Source organism: Oncorhynchus clarkii, chromosome 21 (assembly GCF_045791955.1).
Source record: "Oncorhynchus clarkii lewisi isolate Uvic-CL-2024 chromosome 21, UVic_Ocla_1.0, whole genome shotgun sequence".
In the NCBI taxonomy this organism is placed as follows: domain Eukaryota; kingdom Metazoa; phylum Chordata; class Actinopteri; order Salmoniformes; family Salmonidae; genus Oncorhynchus; species Oncorhynchus clarkii.
This window is the reverse complement of record NC_092167.1, coordinates 35,021,082-35,042,765: the sequence shown is the minus strand read 5'-3', so window position 1 is coordinate 35,042,765 and position 21,684 is coordinate 35,021,082. Positions and strand designations below refer to the sequence as shown.

Here is a 21,684-nt window from a genome sequence, read left to right as displayed (position 1 = left end):
TGATAGTCACTCCAAACCAATAATAATAATAGGGCCTATCACCCAGTCACTACTCAACCACGACTCAAACCCTCAAGAAGTTTATTTCACAATAATACATTGAGCAGACATACACCCTCCCTGAATGAACACATCTCCATGTTTAGAAGATATGCAGGGATGGTTTTAGTGATGTGAAACAGTTGTTGCAGATAGAAATAGAATGAATAGAGCTGACAATTCCTTATTCTACCAATCATGTCTGTTCGACATGATACATTTCTGAATCTGAACGTTCTATATCAACATCCTTCTGAACAGGCCCCAGTTGTGGCTAATGGAGCACGTGGTTGGGTCAGGGGTTTTCACATGACCACGTGACCTCGCCAGGTAAAACTCAGTCTGCAGACCTTACAGCAAGATCCCTGAACTTTCTTCCTCTTGCACTATCCACTGGTGCACACCAGGGGGCGGTGTATATACTTCCAACCTCTTACATTCTATGTAGGTATTACGTTCACTCAGAAAGATCAGTATTATACAACGGAACAATTGATATAGAAAACATAACGATATTGCTACTCTCCTAAAGAAGTACATGTGCATTAAAACAACAAAGTTCCACACATGAATCCCATACATACAGTACAAACCAGGGAACTACAATAAGCCATTTACTGGAATACGGCGTGAAAAAAACCCACTTATAGAGATGTAGGTCGATAGCATGTCTGCGGCTGAAATGGCATCCTATGCCGATATGGTGCACTTATTTTGACCAGGGGCTATGTAGGGGATAGGGTGCCATTTCGGATGCACAATGAATTATAATACAGTAGAATCAGACATAATAATACTTCATATTGGCCTACAAAGCAAAGGCTCTTTTAACTGTATGTATACAAACATAGGCATATAACAGTTTGATTGTCTAAATGTCTGGTGTAAGAAAATAGAACAATGCTTTTACATCCTCAGTTTTAGTAGACTTTCACATAGGATCTCACTGTTGTGTAAAACATTTCATATCAAAGCTATTTTAACCTCTTGTCTAAAATGCAGTGGTGTAAACTACTTAAGTAAAAAATACTTTAAAGTACTACTTAAGTAGTTTTTTGGGTATCTGTAGTTTACTATTTATATTTGACTACTTTTACTTCACTACATTCCGTAAGAAAATAATGTACTTTTTACTCCATACAATTTCCCTGACACCCAAAAGTACTCTTCACATTTTGAACATTTAGCCAGACAGGAAAATGGTCCAATTCACACACTTATCAAGGGAACATCCCTGGTTATCGCTACTGCCTTTGATCTGGAAAACTCACTAAAAAATATTTGTTTGTAAATTATATCTGAGTGTTGGCGTGTGCCCCTGTCTATCAGTACATTTTTTTTTAAACAAGCAAATCGTGTCAGGTTTGCTTAATATAAGAAATTTGAAATGAGTAATACTTTTATTTTTGATACTTAAGTATAAAAAAATAAATGGAATTGCTAAAATGTACTTAAGTATATTTAAAACCAAAATACTCTTACTCAAATAGTATTTTACTGGGTGAATTTCACTTGAGTAATCTTTACTTTACTCAAGTTTGACAATTGGGTACTTTTTCCACAGCTAAAATGCAGTCTCATTGGCTTTTGGCATCAAAGACTATAGCGATTTCAAAGTGTTGTTGTTTGTGCACATCGAGGTTCATGGCAAGGAGGAGTATATCTAAATAAACCCCTGCCACACTTAAAGTTAGAAAGATGGACTCAATTTTAGGGTGAACATGTGTTGTATCCCCTCATCCAGAGGAAAGGAGGGTGAAAGTTCACCTACACATGGATTCTTTCGAACGGGCAAGCGCTATTGGTGCTTCTGCTGAATGCCTCTTCGCTGAGTTCAGTTAGGAGTCACTGCATTTGATGATATTCAAATCTTGTTTCTCGGTTACAGTGTCCTGTCATCAAGTCTTAATAAAAATAAATGTAAAAAAATAAGTCTTTTTAGGGTACAAAATCATGTAAAAGTCCTCTTGATGCTTCCTGTAGTGATCGTTATTGCTGTGATATTATATACAGTAAAATATTATGACTACTTCGGTCTATGTGCAACCTGACATTCATAAGCTTTTCATTTGTCCAGCTCCTCTCCTGTGAAACGTATGTGTTACTTATTTGTATCTCTACACCAATCAGAAGCGTTATCTGTTCACCAATAAGAACCTTTACCTGTTGATCAAAAATGTCTGAGAGCTCGAGGCGAAGGCAAGGGATGTTCTAGAAGTGAAAAGGAGGTAAACTGGCTGCCACCGGGGTATGCCACCACACCGGCGAGCGCCTATCCCAAAGTCACGACCAATCCTTGTCGTATAGTGCGTCACCAGCTCTTGCCCGGACCCATCTATACAATCTGGGCCTTATGGATGAGGGAGGCGTGTGGGGATGTGATGCCGTTGGGCCGGGGTTTGGGTCTCAGCGTTCCGTTGTTCTGCTGGAAGTGATGGTTGTGTCCACGTTCCGCGTCTGAGATCTGAGAACTGTTGTCCTGGTCCTCTGACCTCCCCTGATCTAAACGACTCATCCTGGAGCTTGTCCCCCGCTCTCCTTCCACACTTTCACCCTCCTCCTGTTCGTCGTCTGTGACAGGAGGGTAGCTGCAGCTGAGAGGGGAGTTCCGTGCATGTAAACCCCCCTCTGTTGGGATGATGACGCTGCCGTTCAGGGACCTCAGCAGCTTGGTGGACTGTTCCATTGGGAAGGGAGAGGGTTGGATTGGCAGGTGGAGACGGGTTCCCTGTGAGTCAAACAGAGACAAGGGGTAACCATGTGGTTAGAGAGAGGAAATAAATAACTAGGGCTAATTTGAGTATCACTATTAGCAACCTATACTAAACCTATGCGTTTAAAAGGTTCTAATTTTCATAGCAATTTACAAGAAAGTGAGTATGCAATTCTTGATTCCTCATGCCTCTCACACACACTTACCAAAGACATAGTGCTATTCCGTACGTATGACTCCACCCTAAGTCTGTTTTCCTCCTCTCTGTCCATGGCTCTGTTCTCCCTCCCTCGTCGTGAAGAGTTGTTCAGAACAGGTCGACCCAGGTAGTCTAGTCCACCTCCCCCTACCAGAGTAGAGCGACTGTCCCTGATGCGCCCTGGATCCTGGGTGTGAAGGAAAGAGAGATGGAGAGAGAAAAAGAGAGAGCTTTAAACACATCACACATTTTGCACTGAAAAGTCTGATTTAAAATGGCTTCCCGAAGCGGGAGTTCCAGAACAGAAGATGGAGAGAAAGCACGAAGTCTTAATAACGTAACAGTTAAATTAGTATGAAGTATAATTCATATAGGGTATGTGAGATGCACTACTTTTATTTTCAAATATAAATGTTACTTTGAGAAAATAAGCTCCTTACATTTCATTTAACTACATAAATGTTAATTAAACACTAAAATAAGATGTGCATATGCCACCCAGAACTCAGAAGCCATGAATATGAAGGTTAAATCTAAAGGCTCCCCCGCATGCAGAGAAAGAGTGAAATTAAGACTGACCCCTAAAGAGGACAGACTGGTCCGCAGTGTCCCCTCCACTCTGAGAGGGATATTCTCCTCCATCTGAAAGAACAAGGGATGAGAGAGGGAGGGGAGGAGAAAGGGAGGGAGAGATGACCATATTAGCTCGAGGCAAATAGATAATGCTCATGGAATTGCACGTATTTATTTACAAAATGACTGCATGCCTAGACTGTTGAGAAGAGACCGCAGATTGTAAGACATGGTAATATTATATACCTGTCCTCTAGCATCCGTACTGACTGAGTTGACTCTCCTGAAAGAGGCCTGCCTGGAGAGTGTACTGATCTCCTCCCTGAGAGAGAGAGAATGAGAGAAAGAGAGAGAAAAACATTGTTAAAATATTCTTAATTCAAAAAGCATTTACTGTTTTCAGCGTAACATTTGTCATTTAGATTCTAGAACAATTTCAAGGGAGTTACTGTGAGGTTTGAAAACATACTTCTTCACAGTCAATTCTCTCTCCAGTTTCTTGTTTTTGCGTTTGTGGTGACGGGTCACTGAGATTACTATGATGACCATGATGAGTAGCAGTCCTCCAGCCACCCCGCCAACTATGATCATCAGGAGACTGTTGAAAAACACCGGCTTCTGAGGAAACTCTGTGGGAAAGGGACAACAGGAAGTGATGTCATATTCACAAACATAATCAACATACACATCATATTGAATACAGGAGTGAACATGTAATCCAAATGCTTAACTGGCACCATTAATATAATAGAGTTATTTTTTTAGGAAAGAAACATGGAGGCCTACAGCAACAACAAAAAAACATACATCCTGGACTACTGTTAAAAAAATAAAAAAATAAGTGATTTGTTTTATATGACTCAGAGTAACAACACAACATACCTGTCACAGTGATCTCCACCTCTGCTTTCCCGGTCCCCACAACGTTATAGGCCACACATTGGTAGATACCAGCGTCTGTCAAACCAAGGGGCCTATTGAACATCAGGGATCCATTCCCTGCCGTAACGCCCTCTGGTAAGTCTCCACCCTTCCTGCGCATAACAGAAATACTATAGCACTTAACGTAGGGCTTAACAGAAGAATACAGTATATCCTACAATAATGGGCTGAATTTCATGACTATTAACGCCCAACACCACTCACTGAACCTGAACGCACCCAACAGTGTTGTAAAAAACACCACCACTAACCCGAACATCACAGCAACACATCCCAAAATACAATTGACTACTGACCACCAAACAACACTAACCGTAAAGGTCAAATGAGCACCACAAGGACATGAAGCAGGCCACAACAAACCAGGACCCGTATTCACAAAGCATCACAGAGTAGGAGTTCTGATCTAGGATCAGTCTGGGTTTTTAAATCGTGAATAAGAGGGCCTGATCCTAGATCAGCACTCCTACTCTGAGACAGTGTAAATACAGGCCCAGAACTCCCATTTGAAATGTCTTATATCTGAACAATAGGCTACTATATACTTTTGAGTCCTGTTTTGGGCCTTTTGAACAGACTCTTTATGAGCCCCAATGTGCAGAAGAAAACAGAAACAGGAACCGTAAAATTTTACATAGACACAGATCACACTGCCTGATAATGTTCTGAACAAATCCACAGTGTATCCTTCCTCCCCCGTCCCATGCCCACTTTGGCTCGATACCACCCACTTCCCCCATTCCTTGTCTTTCGACCCCTCCTGTTCGGAGCCCACACTCATTCCTTTCTCTTCCCTCTCTAACCTCTCTCACCCGGCCCCCCCCTTCCTCCCTCGTGTGAAACTGCGTCCTCTGTTTGCATTCCGCACAAGCTGCAACACGACAATATGACAGCACGGTTATTACTTCTCCCCCTGCTTTGCATTGAGGAGTACAAAGAGGCAAACTGGTTTACCTGCTGCGTGCGTGCGTGCGGGTGGGCGTCGTGTGAGTTTTAAGGGGGAGTGAAAGTATACTACCCTACATATTTATTTGGACAGTGAAGCTAAAACGTTTAATTTGGCTCTATACTCCAGCATTTTGGATTTGATATCAAATGTTTCTTAGGAGGTGACAGTACAGAATGTCACTTTTTATTTGAGAGTATTTTCATACACATCTGTTTTACCGTTAAGAAATTAAAGCACTTTATGTATCTAGTCCCACCATTTAAAGGTGCCATAAGTATTTGGACAAATTCACTTATAGTCTATTAAAGTAGCCAAAAGTTGGTCCCATATTCCTAGCACGCAATGAATATATCAAGCTTGTGTCTCCACAAACATGTTGGATGCATTTTCAGTTTGTTTTGGTTGTTTTTTGGATCATGTTGTGCCCAATTTAAATAATTTTACCTTTAATTTACCAGGTTAGTCTCATTGAGATTAAATCAAATCAAAGTTTATTTGTCACGTGCGCTGAATATAACAGGTGTAGACCTTACAGTGAAATGCTTACTTACAGGCTCTAACCAATAGTGCAAAAAAAGGTATTAGGTGAACAATAGGTAGGTACAGGAATAAAACAACAGTAAAAAGACAGGCTATATACAGTAGCGAGGCTTTAGAAGTAGCAAGGCTACATACAGACACCGGTTAGTCAGGCTGATTGTGGTAGTATGTACATTGAGATATGGTTAAAGTGACTATGCATATATGATGAACAGAGAGTAGCAGTAGCGTAAAAGAGGGGTTGGTGGGTGGCGGGACATAATGCAGATAGCCCGGTTAGCCAATGTGTGGGAGCACTGGTTGGTCGGCCCAATTGAGGTAGTATGTACATGAATGTATAGTTAAAGTGACTATGCATACATGATAAATAGAGAGTAGCAGCAGCGTAAAAAGAGGGGTTGGGGGGGGGGGGGAGATCTGGCCAATATAGCAGCACACAAAGTTGCAGACACATTTACAACATAAAACACAAAGCACTACAGTTAAAAAACATTTTACACAAGGTTTGGGAAAGTGTGGTGCCACTAGGGGTGAAAACATTGACAGCCCCCCACTTCATGGCCCATCACAGTGTTTAACCTGGCTTTAAACCCATTTGAAAAGGGACGAGCTCCTGTATTTACAGGACCTTTTCAAGCGTGTTCCAATCGGAAGGGGCAGAGAACTGTAAAAGCATTTCCCGCTAGCTCTGTACGCGCCTTAGTTTTCATTGGTCTGCTGGACAATGTAGTTATACAAATAAATGCTAGCCTCCCCTGTTATTGGTAATGGTGAGAGGTTAGCGTGTTTTGGGGGTATGATCTTTGGGCCTCTTTAACTTTCTTACTCATCATTAAATCAGGAGCGTGAGGGCATCGTGTGTGTTTTAAGGAGGAGTGTGTTTTAAGGAGGGGTGTTTTTTAAGGAGGAGTGTAAGTAAAGCAAGGAGCGATGGAGTGTAACAAGAGATCTAAGTCTTAAGTATATAAGGGTGAGAGAGGGAATCAGTGTGGGTGTGTGAGCGTGCTGTCTGTGTGTGTGTGTGTGTGTGTGTGTGTGCGTGCGCGTGTTACTAACACACAAACACGCCTTGCAGGTGTGTTCATGTGACTAACAGCTTAAGACTTGGTGACACATGTCTCACCCCACTAGTTTCCTTGAAATGACGTGGAAACAACGTTGATTCAACCAGTGTGTGCCCAGTGGGCCATGATCCAGTAAAACACACATACAGTACCAGTCAAAAGTTTGCACGTCGTTTTGATGTCTTGACTATTATTCTACAATGTAGAAAATAGTACAAATAAAGAAAACCCTTGAATTAAACTTTCGACTGGTACTGTACATCGTCCGCACTAGCAGACATAGGTCTAACTGTCATCTTTTTATTAATGAGACATTTTTTTTTCTTCGTAATTTCCAGTAGATGGTTTGTTCCACCTCCACCCTCTACCACACCCGGAGAATGGTTTACTCCACCATGCGGTATGTCTTCCAAAGGTTACCAGAAACATTTGCCAGGTAGAGAAACCACAAGAACTTCAGTCAGCTCCGCCATTATGGGATTGCTCCAGCACAGCTATCATCACCGTGTAAGACAACATATCTGATACCCATGTCCCATTTGAACTGTCCCTGAACCAAAACGGTATTACCATGTATCTAACCTTTGTTTAACGATGTAACTCAATCAAATGATTATTGACAATGAAAACCTGGCAAGTGGAACTCATAGCACAACTAGAAACAATTCCTGACCTCCCCCCGGTTTGGCTTAGTAACACCATTAAAACTGACTAATAGAATTACCAGTAAATCAAAACAAAAACAGATTATGCCAGACAGACAGAGCGTGAGTCAGTTGAGTCTGTCAGACAGACGGAGGCCGACAGGCAGGGAGGGCATGTGTTACCTGGTCCAGGTGAAACTCTGTGGTTTGGGGTTTCCTCCACTGACACAGCTGAGGGCAGCTCCCTCCAGACCAGCATACCAGTTATGATTAAACCCAGAGATCTCTGCATTGGGAGGATCTTCAAATCGAGAAACAAGATCAGAGAGCAATTGATTTTTAACACACATGGACAATGCTACTACATGATAATATCCCATGTGTAGGCTTCACCAGGTCATTTGTCTGTGCATATTATTTACTAGCATGGTATAGCTATTTGCCTTGTAACTGCAGGTACACATTTCTGTAGCCTAATACAAGCTTGGTTTAATTCATAGAAGATATGGCAGCCAATGAGAGGGGCCCTCAAGAACGTTTTTCATTTCATTGAACAAAATTGGTGGGGATTAGCTTCAGATCTAGCTGGCTAGCTAGCAAAAAATCTGAACTCTGGCTAAAATGGAATGTAGGTATAAATCTGGGGCTGAAAAGGAAGAACAGGATAAAGAGACTTGGTCATATGTGCCCATAACACATTTTTTTAGTAAAGTTGAGCAACATAAGAAGATTGAGACTAACAACAACGTCCCTGACACTGAATCTGGTGACCGTGACAATGACAGGAGCAGCAGCTGCATGGCAGCGTCAAGTGAGGAAGGGAGGAAAGACAGTGTCATAATGAATTGAATTATTATTCTAATAAATATGCCATTTATAGGCTACACCACATCACCACATCATGCCAAAGGGGGAGGAGTTGCAGTCTACTGCAGAGATAGCCTGCAAAGTAATGTCATACTTTCCAGGTCCATACCCAAACAGTTCGAACTACTAATTTTAAAAATTACTCTCTCCAGAAATAAGTCTCTCACTGTTGCCGCCTGCTACCGACCCCCCTCAGCTCCCAGCTGTGCCCTGGACACCATTTGTGAATTGATCGCCCCCCATCTAGCTTCAGAGTTTGTTCTGTTAGGTGACCTAAACTGGGATATGCTTAACACCCCGGCAGTCCTACAATCTAAGCTAGATGCCCTCAATCTCACACAAATCATCAAGGAACCCACCAGGTACAACCCTAAATCTGTAAACAAGAGCACCCTCATAGACGTCATCCTGACCAACTGGCCCTCCAAATACACCTCCGCTGTCTTCAACCAGGATCTCAGCGATCACTGCCTCATTACCTGTATCCGCTACGGATCCGCAGTCAAACGACCACCCCTCATCACTGTCAAACGCTCCCTAAAACACTTCTGCGAGCAGGCATTTCTAATCGACCCGGGTATCCTGGAAGGATATTGACCTCATCCCGTCAGTTGAGGATGCCTGGTCATTCTTTAAAAGTAACTTCCTCACCATTTTAGATAAGCATGCTCCGTTCAAAAAATGCAGAACTAAGAACAGATATAGCCCGTGGTTCACTCCAGACCTGACTGCCCTCGACCAGCACAAAAACATCCTGTGGCGGACTGCAATAGCCTCGAATAGTCCCCGCGATATGCACCTGTTCAGGGAAGTCAGGAACCAATACACGCAGTCAGTCAGGAAAGCCAAGGCCAGCTTCTTCAGGCAGAAATTTGCATCCTGTAGCTCTAACTCCAAAAAGTTCTGGGACACTGTAAAGTCCATGGAGAACAAGAGCACCTCCTCCCAGCTTCCCACTGAACTGAGGCTAGGTAACACGGTCACCACCGATAAATCCATGATTATCGAAAACTTCAACAAGCATTTCTCAACGGCTGGCCATGCCTTCCTCCTGGCTATTCCAACCTCGGCCAACAGCTCCGCCCCCCCCCCCCCGCAGCTAGTCGCCCAAGCCTCTCCAGGTTCTCCTTTACCCAAATCCAGATAGCAGATGTTCTGAAAGAGCTGCAAAACCTGGACCCGTACAAATCAGCTGGGCTTGACAATCTGGACCCTCTATTTCAGAAACTATCCGCCGCCATTGTCGCAACCCCTATTACCAGCCTGTTCAACCTCTCTTTCATATCGTCTGAGATCCCCAAGGATTGGAAAGCTGCCGCAGTCATCCCCCTCTTCAAAGGGGGAGACACCCTGGACCCAAACTGTTACAGACCTATATCCATCCTGCCCTGCCTATCTAAGGTCTTGGAAAGCCAAGTCAACAAACAGGTCACTGACCATCTCGAATCCCACCGTACCTACTCCGCTGTGCAATCTTGGTTTCCGAGCCGGTCACGGGTGCACCTCAGCCACGCTCAAGGTACTAAACGATATCATAACCGCCATCGATAAAAGAAAGTACTGTGCAGCCGTCTTCATCGACCTGGCCAAGGCTTTCGACTCTGTCAATCACCATATTCTTATCGGCAGACTCAGTAGCCTCGGTTTTTCTAATGACTGCCTTGCATGGTTCACCAACTACTTTGCAGACAGAGTTCAGTGTGTCAAATCGGAGAGCATGTTGTCCGGTCCTCTGGCAGTCTCTATGGGGGTGCCACAGGGTTCAATTCTCAGGCCGACTCTTTTCTCTGTATATATCAATGATGTTGCTCTTGCTGCGGGCGATTCCCTGATCCACCTCTACACAGACGACACCAGTATACTTCCGGCCCTTCCTTGGACACTGTGCTATCTAACCTCCAAACGAGCTTCAACGCCATACAACACTCCTTCCGTGGCCTCCAACTGCTCTTAAACGCTAGTAAAACCAAATGCATGCTTTTCAACCGTTCGCTGCCTGCACCCGCACGCCCGACTAGCATCACCACCCTGGATGGTTCCGACCTAGAATATGTGGACATCTATAAGTACCTAGGTGTCTGGCTAGACTGTAAACTCTCCTTCCAGACTCATATCAAACATCTTCAATCTAAAATCAAATCTAGAGTCGGCATTCTATTCCGCAACAAAGCCTCCTTCACTCACGCCACCAAACTTACCCTAGTAAAACGGACTATCCTACCGATCCTCGACTTCGGCGATGTCATCTACGAAATTGCTTCCAATACTCTACTCAGCAAACTGGATGCAGTTTATCACAGTGCCATCCGTTTTGATACTAAAGCACCTTATACCACCCACCACTGTGACCTGTATGCTCTAGTCGGCTGGCCCTCGCTACATATTCGTCGCCAGACCCACTGGCTCCAGGTCATCTACAAGTCCATGCTAGGTAAAGCTCCGCCTTATCTCAGTTCACTGGTCACGATGGCAACACCCACCCGTAGCACGCACTCCAGCAGGTGTATCTCACTGATCATCCCTAAAGCCAACACCTCATTTGGCCGCCTTTCGTTACAGTTCTCTGCTACCTGTGACTGGAATGAATTGCAAAAATCGCTGAAGTTGGAGACTTTTATCTCCCTCACCAACTTCAAACATCTGCTATCTGAGCAGCTAACCGATCGCTGCAGCTGTACATAGTCTATCGGTAAATAACCCACCCAATTTACCTACCTCATCCCCATACGGTTTATATTTATTTACTTTTCTGCTCTCTTGCACACCAATATCTCTACCTGTACATGACCATCTGATCATTTATCACTCCAGTGTTAATCTGCAAAAGTGTAATTATTCGCCTACCTCCTCATGCCTTTTGCACACAATGTATATAGACTCTCTTTTTTTCTATTGTGTTATTGACTTGTTAATTGTTTACTCCATGTGTAACTCTGTGTTGTCTGTTCACACTGCTATGCTTTATCTTGGCCAGGTCGCAGTTGTAAATGAGAACTTGTTCTCAACCAGCCTACCTGGTTAAATAAAGGTGAAATAAAAATAAAATAAAACATTTGTACATGCATAATATTTACGGCATGGTTATGCTATATACAGTGCATTCGAAGTACTCAGACCCCTTGTTACGTTATAGCCTTATTCTAAAATGGATTAAATCGTTATTTTCCCTCAACAATCTACACACAATACACCATAATGACAAAGCAAAAAGAGGTTTTTAGAAATGTTTGCTAATTTATAACATTTTTTAAACTGAAATATCACATTTACATAAGTAATCAGACCCTTTACTCAGTACTTTGTTGATGCACTTTTGGCAGTGATTACAGCATCGAGTTTTCTTGGGTATGACGCTACAAGTTTGGCACACCTGTATTTGGGGAGTTTCTCCCATTCTTCTCTGCATATCCTCTCAAGATCTTTCAGGTTGGATGGGGAGTGTTGCTGCACAGCTATTTTCAGGTCTTTCCAGATGTTCAAGTCCGGGCTCTGGATGGGCCACTCAAGTACATTCAGAGACTTGTCCCAAGGCCGCTCCTGCATTGTCTGTGTGCTTATGGTCATTGTCCTGTTGGAAGGGTAACCTTTGGTCTGAGCGCTCTGGAGCAGGTTTTCATCAAGGATCTCTCTATACTTTGCGCCGTTAATTTTTCCCCTCGATCCTGACTAGTCTCCCAGTCCCTGCCGCTGAAAAACATCCCCACAGTATGATGCTGCCACCACCAAGCTTCACCGTAGGGATGGTGCAAGGTTTCCTCCAGATGTAAAGCTTGGCAAAGAGTTCAATATTGGTTTCATCAGACCAGAGAATCTTGTTTCTCATGGTCTGAGAGTCTTTAGGTGCCTTTTGGTAAACTCCAAGCGGGCTGTCATGTGCCTTTTAAAGGCTTGATTGGTTGAGTGCTGCAGAGATGGTTGTCCTTCTGGAAGGTTCTCCCATCTCCACAGAGGAAATCTGGAGCTCTGTCAGTGCTGGTCACCCGAGGCCACTGCGTTCTTGGGGACCTTTAATACTGCAGACATTGAATGTTACCGTTCCCCAGATATGTGCCTCGACACAATCCTGTCTTGGAGCTATACGGACAATTCCTTTGACCTCATGGCTTGGTTTTTGCTCGGACATGCACTGTCAACTGTGGGACATTATATAGACAGTGTGTGCCTTTCCAAATCATGTCCAATCAATTGAAATTTACCACAGGTGGACTACAATCAAGTTATAGAAACATCTCAAGGATGATCAATGGAAACAGGTGGCACCTGAGCTCAATTTTAAGTCTCATAGCAAGGGGTCTGAATACTTATGTAAATAAGTAAAAACATGTTTTTGCTTGGTCATTATAGAGTATTGTGTGTAGATTGATGAGGGGAAAAATGCAGTTTAATCCATGTAAGAATGAGGCTGTGACGTAACAAAATGTGGAAAAAGTCAAGGGGTCTGAATACTTTGAATGCACTGTACACTATATATACACTAAAGTATGTGGAAACCCCTTCAAATTAGTGGATTCGGCTATTTCAGCCACACCCGTTGCTGACAGGTGTATAAAACCGAGCACACAGCCATGCAATCTACATAGACCAACATTGGCAGTAGAATGGCCTTACTGAAGAGCTCAGTGACTTTCAACGTGGCACTGTCATAGGATGCCACCTTTTCAACAAGTCAGTTTGTCTCATTTCTGCCCTGCTAGAGCTGCCCCGGTCAACTGTAAGTGCTGTTATTGTGAAGTGGAAATTTCTTGGAGCAACAACGGCTCAGCCGCGAAGTGGTAGGCCCGACAAGCTCACAGAACGGGACCGCCGAGTGCTGAAGCACGTAGCGTGTAAAAATCGTCTGTCCTCGGGTTGCAATACTCACTACCGAGCCCCAAACTGCCTCTGGACGCAACATCAACACAATAACTGACTATCGAGAGCGTCACGTAATGGGTTTCCATGGCCGAGCAGCCGCACACAAACCCAAGATCACCATGCCCAATGCCAAGCGTCGGCTGGAGTGGTGTAAAGCTTGCCGCCATTGGACTCTGGAGCAGTGGAAACGTGTTCTCTGGAGTGATGAATCACGTTTCACCATCTGGCAGTCATATGGACAAATCTGGGTTTGGCAGATGCCAGGAGAACGCTACCTGCCCCAATGCATAGTGCCAACTGTTACGTTTGGTGGAGGTGGAATAATGGTCTGGGGCTGTTTTTCATGGTTCGGGCTAGGCCCCTTAGTTCCAGTGAAGGGAGATCTTAACACTACAGCATACAATGACTTTCTAGACGAGTCTATGCTTCTAACTTTGTGGCAACAGCTTGGTGAAGGCCCTTTCCTGTTTCAGTATGACAATTCCCCAGTGTACAAAGCGAGGTCCATTCAGAAATGGTTTGTCTAGATCGGTGTGGGAGACCTTGACTGGCCTGCACAGAACCTTGACCTCAACCCCATCGAACACCTTTGGGATGAATTGGAACGCCGACTGTGAGCCAGGCCTAATCGCCCAACATCAGTGCCCGACCTCACTAATTCTCTTGTGGCTGAATGGAAGCAAGTCCCCGCAGCAATGTTCCAACATCTAGTGGAAAGCCTTCCCAGAAGAGTGGAGGCTGTCATAGCAGCACAGGGGGGACGAACTCCATATTAATGCCCATGATTTTGGAATGAGTTGCTTGACGAGCAGGTGTCCACATACTTTTGGTCATGTTGTGTAGCTATTTGTCTTGTAACTGCTGGTACGAGTTTCTTTAGCCTTATCCAAGTTTGTGTTCATCATGGTAGATACAACTTCCTTAATCATTGGTTAATTATAGTAAAAAGCAATATACTCTGACTTGGGAAATCAGGTAGTGATTGCCCATACTGAGTAAGATTTTACACACAGGAGGGGTCACTGGCTATGCCTCACAAGCTCTGACCCTGGTAAACACCCTTTTTATGGACTCAAAGTCCACATGTTCTGGTGGTCTAGGTACACCAAGACCCGGGTTTGATCCCTGTCTCCACCTTTCCCACTTTGTGTCCTCCTAATCTAGCCCCCCCCCTTTTTTCTAATCTGTCTAAATAAAAAAGCAAAAAGCAATTTGGAATGAAGCATAAGAGGTCAGAGGTCAAGCATAAAACATATATGACTTGTTAGCTGGTTTAATAAATAATTGGTGACCAAACTCAATGAGCTGTGCATAAAGTATCTAGAATCGTAGCTATCGTGGAGTCTGAACTCACAGTGCACCACCAGGTTGTTGGTGATCCTGCGGGGTTCCTTCAGAGCACGGTGCCTCACCAGACAGTCCAGCCTCATCCCGTTCATACTCCTCAGGGGGTGCAGGGAGAAGTGGGTGGAGACTGACCCGCCCACCGAACTCCTATTCTGTGACAGGCCCGTCAGGTCTGTGTCCCAGTTGAGGATGGGCGGGGGGCGGGCCACGGAGCGGCAGGAGGCAGCCAATCGAAAGGACTGGCCCTCGACAAGAATTACAGGGTCCAGGGAGGAGATGGGCGTGGCTGTGGGGGTCAAGGGTCAAATGTCAAGAACGGTCACTTGTCAGACTTTCTTCAGGGACAGGAAGCAACTAATCACTGGTCTTAGTGTTTGTGGAGGTGACTTTAGGACTAATCTTAGAACTGGTCTTAGTTGTTAGTTGGAGGTTAAGCTGTTCCTAGTTCAGTGACATGATGTTTCAGGGGGTGGTAATCACCAAGCACTGCAATAGGATCAGCTTTGACATGATCCAAGCTGAGATCTAATCTTCTCCATTAGGTAGGTGTTTAAAAAACCCTAGATCAGCTCTTTGAGGAAACTTGATCCTAAAAACCTCAGACAGCTGGACACACTGACTGTTACAAGAACAGTTCTTAATCGTTTACTGATCTTGTGGCTTATATGAATATTATTACCATAACTGAAGCTAATGTTTTAGCTAGTAATACTACAACTGACACCTGTTCCCATCATCATCATTATCAACAACATCATCCTCATCATCATCCTAATTATCATCAACATCCTCATCAACTTCATCCTAATTATCACCATCATCATCATCCCACCAATCAGCCATTACTCTTTCCATTAAAAGATATAGTCCATAAAAGGACATTATACACTGTAAATCAAAAAGTGACACAATGAGTAAGGGGGAGGAACTTACTCCACACGGTGAGTGACAGCTGTTGTTCAAAGTTCCCCGAGGGGAAGGTGCTGATGTGACAGTTGTACCTGCCCTCATCTGACTCCACAGTGTTCATGATGATCAGAGACGAGTCCACTGTGGGCTCACTGCTGCCGAACCGCACACGCCCCGAGTACTGACCAAACTCTGAGAGAGGGGGGAGGAGGAGAGAGATAGAGAGGGGAAGTGAGATATGGGGGAGGCAAAAAGAGAGAGATGGAGAAGTAGCTAGGTTAAAAGTGCAGGTGTAGTTTTGTCATCTACTTTCAATTCAACTTCTGGGGCTTTGAGTGTTAGCAAAGAGGGTGGACTACCAATGTATTGTAGTGTCCTCGCTATGTGAGCCAGGTTACCATTCCCACCAAGTGGGTTAACCCTATTGGCCCAATGCGTACAGGTGTTTCCCTTTCAACCAGCAACCCGGGTTTGCTTTCCGGCCACGGCGTTTGCTACAATAATATAAAGAGAAGGATGGTTGTGACTACTGTAACACCTACTGTATACGTGTCCTACCTGTTTGTCCGGCAGTGTGGTGTACTGTGATGATCTGGTCCTTGGTACCATCTGCTCTCTCCTTGGTCCATGTGACCTGTGACAAGGAGAGGCGAGACAACTTTTCTAAGATAATGCTCTGTACAACATATCTGGTTTTATGGGTACTGTCGTGAATTATGCTTCAGACCTGAACCACCACCTGGCCCACTTCCACCTTGAACCGGCAGGGCAGCCGGGTCTCAATCTCGGTCAAGGACTGCACGGGAGATTGTTCCTCAAAGTCCCCCTGCACCACAGCAACTGGGGAAGAAAGAGGAAGGGTGGGAAGGAGGAGAAAGGGAGGAAGAAGGGGGAGAGAGAGAAACTTAATTGATGACTTTATTGTCCCCTTGGGGTAAATGTGTGTGGCATCTTAAACATCATTATAGAAAACACAAAATAAAGACAATTACAATATAGCGAAATACAATACAATGTCACAGTGTAGAGTATAGAGAGAGAGCAGAAAGATAGAGGTTAAGAGAAAGAGAGGGTGTGAGAGAGGTGGGAGAAAGAACAGAGAGAGATTGAGAGGGGGGGGAGAAAGAGCAGAGAGATAGACGTTGAGAGAGGGGGGGAGAAAGAGCAGAGAGATAGACGTTGAGAGAGGGGGGGAGAAAGAGCAGAGAGATAGAGGTTGAGAGAGAGGGGGGGGGAGAGCAGAGATAGAGGTTGAGAGAGAGGGGGGGGCAGAGAGATTGAGAGAGAGAGGGGGGGGAGAGCAGAGAGATTGAGGTTGAGAGAGGGAGGGGGGGAGAGCAGAGAGATAGACGTTGAGAGAGGAGGGGAGAAAGAGCAGAGAGATAGAGGTTGAGAGAGAGAGAGGGGGGAGAGCATAGATAGAGGTTGAGAGAGAGGGGGGGGGCAGAAGGATTGAGAGAGAGAGAATGAGAGGTGGAAAGACATTAGGGAGACTGTGCACTGAACCATGACTGAGGATTAGTACCCTGACCCTCTTCTCAGTATCCTTCCGTATACTTTAGGGGATGAACGACAGAGAGTATGAGAAGAGGTGTAGAGAACAGAGAGATGTGGAAAGTTTGTTTGCAAAGAAGATAGAGAGGCCAAGAGATGGGGGGGGGAATTTAAGAGAGCACCACAAAGAAAAGGAGGCAGTCAGAGGGAGGACGGAGAGAAACAGGTGTATGAAAGCAAGTGATTAGATGAGAAGACATGTTGCTTGACTTGTTGCACTAGTTAAAACTGTCCATACCAATTCATAGTGAACCCTTTAGTGTCCAGAGAAACACACACCTCACACACACACACACATGCATATACACGCATATAAACTCAGAAAAAAAAGAATCGTCCTCTTACTGTCAACTGCGTTCATTTTCAGCAAACTTAACATGTGTAAATATTTGTATGAACATAACAAGATTCAGCAAATGAGACATAAACTGAATAAGTTCCACAGACATGTGACTAACAGAAATTGAATAATGTGTCCCTGAACAAAGGGGGGGTCAAAATCAAAAGTAACAGTCTAGTATCTGGTGTGGCCACCAGCTGCAATAAGTACTGCAGTGCATCTTCTCATGGACTGCACCAGATTTGCCAGTTCTTGCTGTGTGATGTAACTTCACTCTTCAACCAAGGCACCTGCAAGTTCCCGGACATTTCTGGGGGGGGGGGTCCTCACTTTCCGATCCAACGGGTCCCAGGCATGCTCAATGGGATTGAGATCCAGGCTCTTCGCTCGCCATGGTAGAACACTGACATTCCTGTCTTGCAGGAAATCACGCACAGAACGAGCTGTATGGCTGGCAGCATTGTCATGCTGGAGAGTCATGTCAGGATGACCCTGCAGGAAGGGTACCACATAAAGGAGGAGGATGTCTTCCCTGTAACGCACAGCGTTGAGATTGCCTGCAATGACAACAAGCTCAGTCCGATGATGCTGTGACACACCCTCCACCTCCAAAATCGATCCCACTCCAGAGTACAGGCCTCGGTGTAACGCTTATTCCTTCGACGATAAATGCGAATCCGACCATCAACCCTGGTGAGACAAAACCACGACTCGTCAGTGAAGAGCACTTTTTGCCAGTCCTGTCTGGTCCAGCGACGGTGGGTTTGTGCCCATAGGCAATGTTGTTGCCGGAGATGTCTGGTGAGGACCTGCCTTACAACAGGTCTACAAGCCCTCAGTCCAGCCTCGCTCAGCCTATTGCGGACAGTCTGAGCACTGATGGAGGGATTGTGTGTTCTTGGTGTAACTCGGGCAGTTGTTGTTGCCATCCTGTACCTGTCCCGCAGGTGTGATGTTCGGAAGTACCGATCCTGTGCAGGTGTTGTTACACGTGCTCTGCCACTGCGAGGACGATCAGCTGTCCATCCTGTCTCCCTGTAACGCTGTCTTAGACGTCTCACAGTATGGGCATTGCAATTTATTGCCCTAGCCACATCTGCAGTCCTCATGCCTTCTTGCAGCATGCCTAAGGCACGTTCATGCAGATGAGCAGGGACCCTGGGCATCTTTCTTTTGGTGTTTTTCAGAGTCAGTAGAAAGGCCTCTTTAGTGTCCTAAGTTTTCAAAACTGTGACCTTAATTGCCTACCGTCTGTGAGCTGTTAGTGTCTTAACGACCGTTCCATAGGTGCATGTTCATTAATTGTTTATGGTTCATTGAACAAGCATGGTAAACAGTTTTTAAACCCTTTACAGTTTAGATCTGTGAAGTTAGTTGGATTTTCACAAATTATCTTTGAAAGACAGGGTCCTGAAATATGGACGTTTATTTTTTTGCTGAGTTTACATATATATATATATACACACACGTAAGCATGCACGCACAACCTGTGGGTTTTCAGGTAGAACTGTAAACTCACTAACCTATTTGATGTAGACATAACCAGTAATGCTACATCATCTATAATGTCACACTGTTCTGCCAAGTCACAACATTGTTGATCCTCAAGGAATGAAGTCCTGATTGCCATCTGACTGCCTCTCATACTCTCTGTGCATGAATAGATACACATTGTCACATTGGACACACACACACACACACACACAGTCGGCCTCTCTCTATGTCTCAGCCTCTGCCTCACACAAACAATGTCTCTGTATTCTTAATGGATAACAGTCATTATACATCAGCATCTATAAATACAGTAGAGAACGATAGACGCCGGCTGCAATCCTTCTCTGATCCCCATACAGACATACTTGTGTGTGTGTGTGTGGGGGGGGGGGGGGGGGGGGAGAGAGATAGAGAGAAAAGGAAAGGAGTTAGACTGAATAGTAAACATGAGGGAGGGAAATTGATTAACCGCAACCTGTTTTTCCAGAAATATCAGACAACTCCTCAAGTGTTGTTCATCTAATCCAGAAAAGACGAACCCAAGAAGCTGGACAAGAACCAAAGTTGGCAGTAGCCTACTTTTATAATTATATTTAAAAAACGACTTGGTAGGTAAATTACTCAAATAAATAGGACAACAGGTAAACCAAAATAAAAACGCAGAGCTTTAGTTAACTTTCAATATATTTGTCATTATTATGTGAAACTTTCTTAGCAAATTATATTGCCTTACTTAGTCCTATTGCAGTGTTACTATTGCTCATGGTCTAAACATTAAACCATTAATAAATGACTTACTGAAACGCCCAAGGATCCACAGCAGCGGTGTCAGTCCGCCCAGGAGTGATGTCATTCTCCCCGGTTCGGTGGAGTGGTCCGCCCGACTGCTCCTTGATAGTCCTGAATACGGCTAAAGGTCTGTGGTCTATTACAATGCTGGAATCAGTCAGGACATTGGTCCAAGAAGTCCCGCTCCACCTCAGACAGTCAACTTTCTTTCATCCAATTCCAAATTGAAGACAAGTGTAAAGAAGTGTAAAAACAGTATAGATCTTAGGTTTAACCAAAGTGTATAATTCAATAATATGTTGTATGCTGCGGTTGGTCCATCTTACTCCAATAAATCCTTTGGAAAGTTGCTCTCTGTGCGAAACTTGTTGCCTTTTCCTTTTTGCGTTTTGGCAAAATAATAATCGAAGGCTAATGAAATAAACAGCGTATGTTGTTTCTTTCACACCATATTCTGACTTCACAAAAGTAGGAGTGGTTCAGCCTACCTGTTTTCTCGGATACACCTGTTGCAAGCGCTCTCTCTCTCTCTCTCTGACACACACACACACACACACCTGGGAAGTCACCTTTCCAGTTTAGTTAAAGCAACAAACTGTTCTTTTCATACCTGTACATGGAAGAAGAAAAAACCTTCCAAGATAGCTGTATCCTATCTACAATATACCATGATCTAGGTGTATCCTATCTACAATATACCATGATCTAGGTGTATCCTATCTACAATATACCATGATCTAGGTATATCCTATCTACAATATACCATGATCTAGGTGTATCCTATCTACAATATACCATGATCTCCATCTATCCCTTTAGGCACCAGAAGAAAATGTATAGTTTTATTGCTTGTCATCTACATAAGTGGGGTAATTTCAGGAGCTGTGGATGAAAAAGAGTTGAAAGGTAAGGGAAATGTTTCCCATTTTAGCTCCGGCAGAATGACATCTCTACTGAAGGGGTTCAAGAAGGATGTCAACCTCTAAAACAGTTAGGAGCCCTCAGGCATTTTCAGTAGGGAAAATGGACTACCCTTTACATACTCCCTCCTCCCGTTTCCTCCTTTCCATTGACAGTGGCCATGTAGCTGTTACAGCATCGTCGCCATCCTGTGGTATACACTCAGCATTACATGTCAACTATATCAGACATTGCGTTAGGCTTAGCCCAGCGTTTCTCAAACCGGGTCCTGGGGACCACGCACTTTTTGGTTTTTGCCATAGCACTACACAGATGATTCAAATAATGAACTAATCATCAAGCTTTGATTATTTGAATTAGCTGTGTAGTGCTTGGGCAAAAAAACAAAATGTGCACCCTTTGGGGTCCCCAGGAACGAGTTTAGGAAATGCTGGCTTAGCCCTTAGCCTCTGCCGAATCCTCAGGCCAACAACCGGATGGTCCGGTTTTCAGGGGAAATGGAAAGAGAGCCTGTGACACGACTACGGCTTTTGTATTTTAATAAGGTAACGCTCCATCTTAACTCCTGCAACAGGTGTAGACTTTACCGGGAAATGCTTACTTTACGAGCCCTTTCCCAACAATGTCAAAAAGTACGAAACATTTGCAAAAACATTTTTTTAAAGGAAAAGGTAACCATAAAATTACAATAACGAGGAGGAGGAGGAGTACCGGTACAGAGTCAATGTGAAGGAGTACAAGGTAGTTGAGATAATATGTACATGTAGGTAGGGGTAAAAGTAACTAGGCAATCAGGATAGATAATAAACAAAGTAGCAGCATATGTGAAGATTGTGAAAATGTGTCTATGTGTGAGTGTGTGTGAGTGTGTATGTGTGTGTGAGTGTGTATGTGTGTGTGTGTGTGAGTGAGTGTGTGTGTGAGCGTGTATGTGTGTGTGTGAGCG

General features: G+C 44.2%; 1 protein-coding gene across 2 annotated transcripts; it reads right to left on the bottom strand.

Moving 5' to 3' along the window:
- Positions 1 to 67: 67 nt before the first annotated feature.
- Positions 68 to 20,279, bottom strand: LOC139378957 (nectin-4-like). 2 transcript variants are annotated; one of them, XM_071121596.1, is made up of 12 exons: positions 19,827 to 20,279; positions 16,368 to 16,480; positions 16,199 to 16,274; positions 15,665 to 15,832; positions 14,739 to 15,017; positions 7,847 to 7,964; positions 4,407 to 4,558; positions 3,994 to 4,153; positions 3,771 to 3,846; positions 3,531 to 3,593; positions 2,959 to 3,138; positions 68 to 2,767 (listed from the first exon to the last, which is right to left on the bottom strand). In XM_071121596.1, the coding sequence occupies exons 1-12, from the start codon at positions 19,879 to 19,881 to the stop codon at positions 2,375 to 2,377; spliced, it is 1,833 nt and encodes a 610-aa protein (XP_070977697.1). In that variant the 5' UTR covers positions 19,882 to 20,279; the 3' UTR covers positions 68 to 2,374. The 2 variants fall into 2 exon arrangements, with proteins under 2 accessions (XP_070977697.1, XP_070977696.1); XM_071121595.1 differs by having other exon boundaries at positions 2,245 to 2,767; positions 4,407 to 4,576; positions 19,827 to 19,991.
- Between the last annotated feature and the right edge of the window lie 1,405 nt (positions 20,280 to 21,684).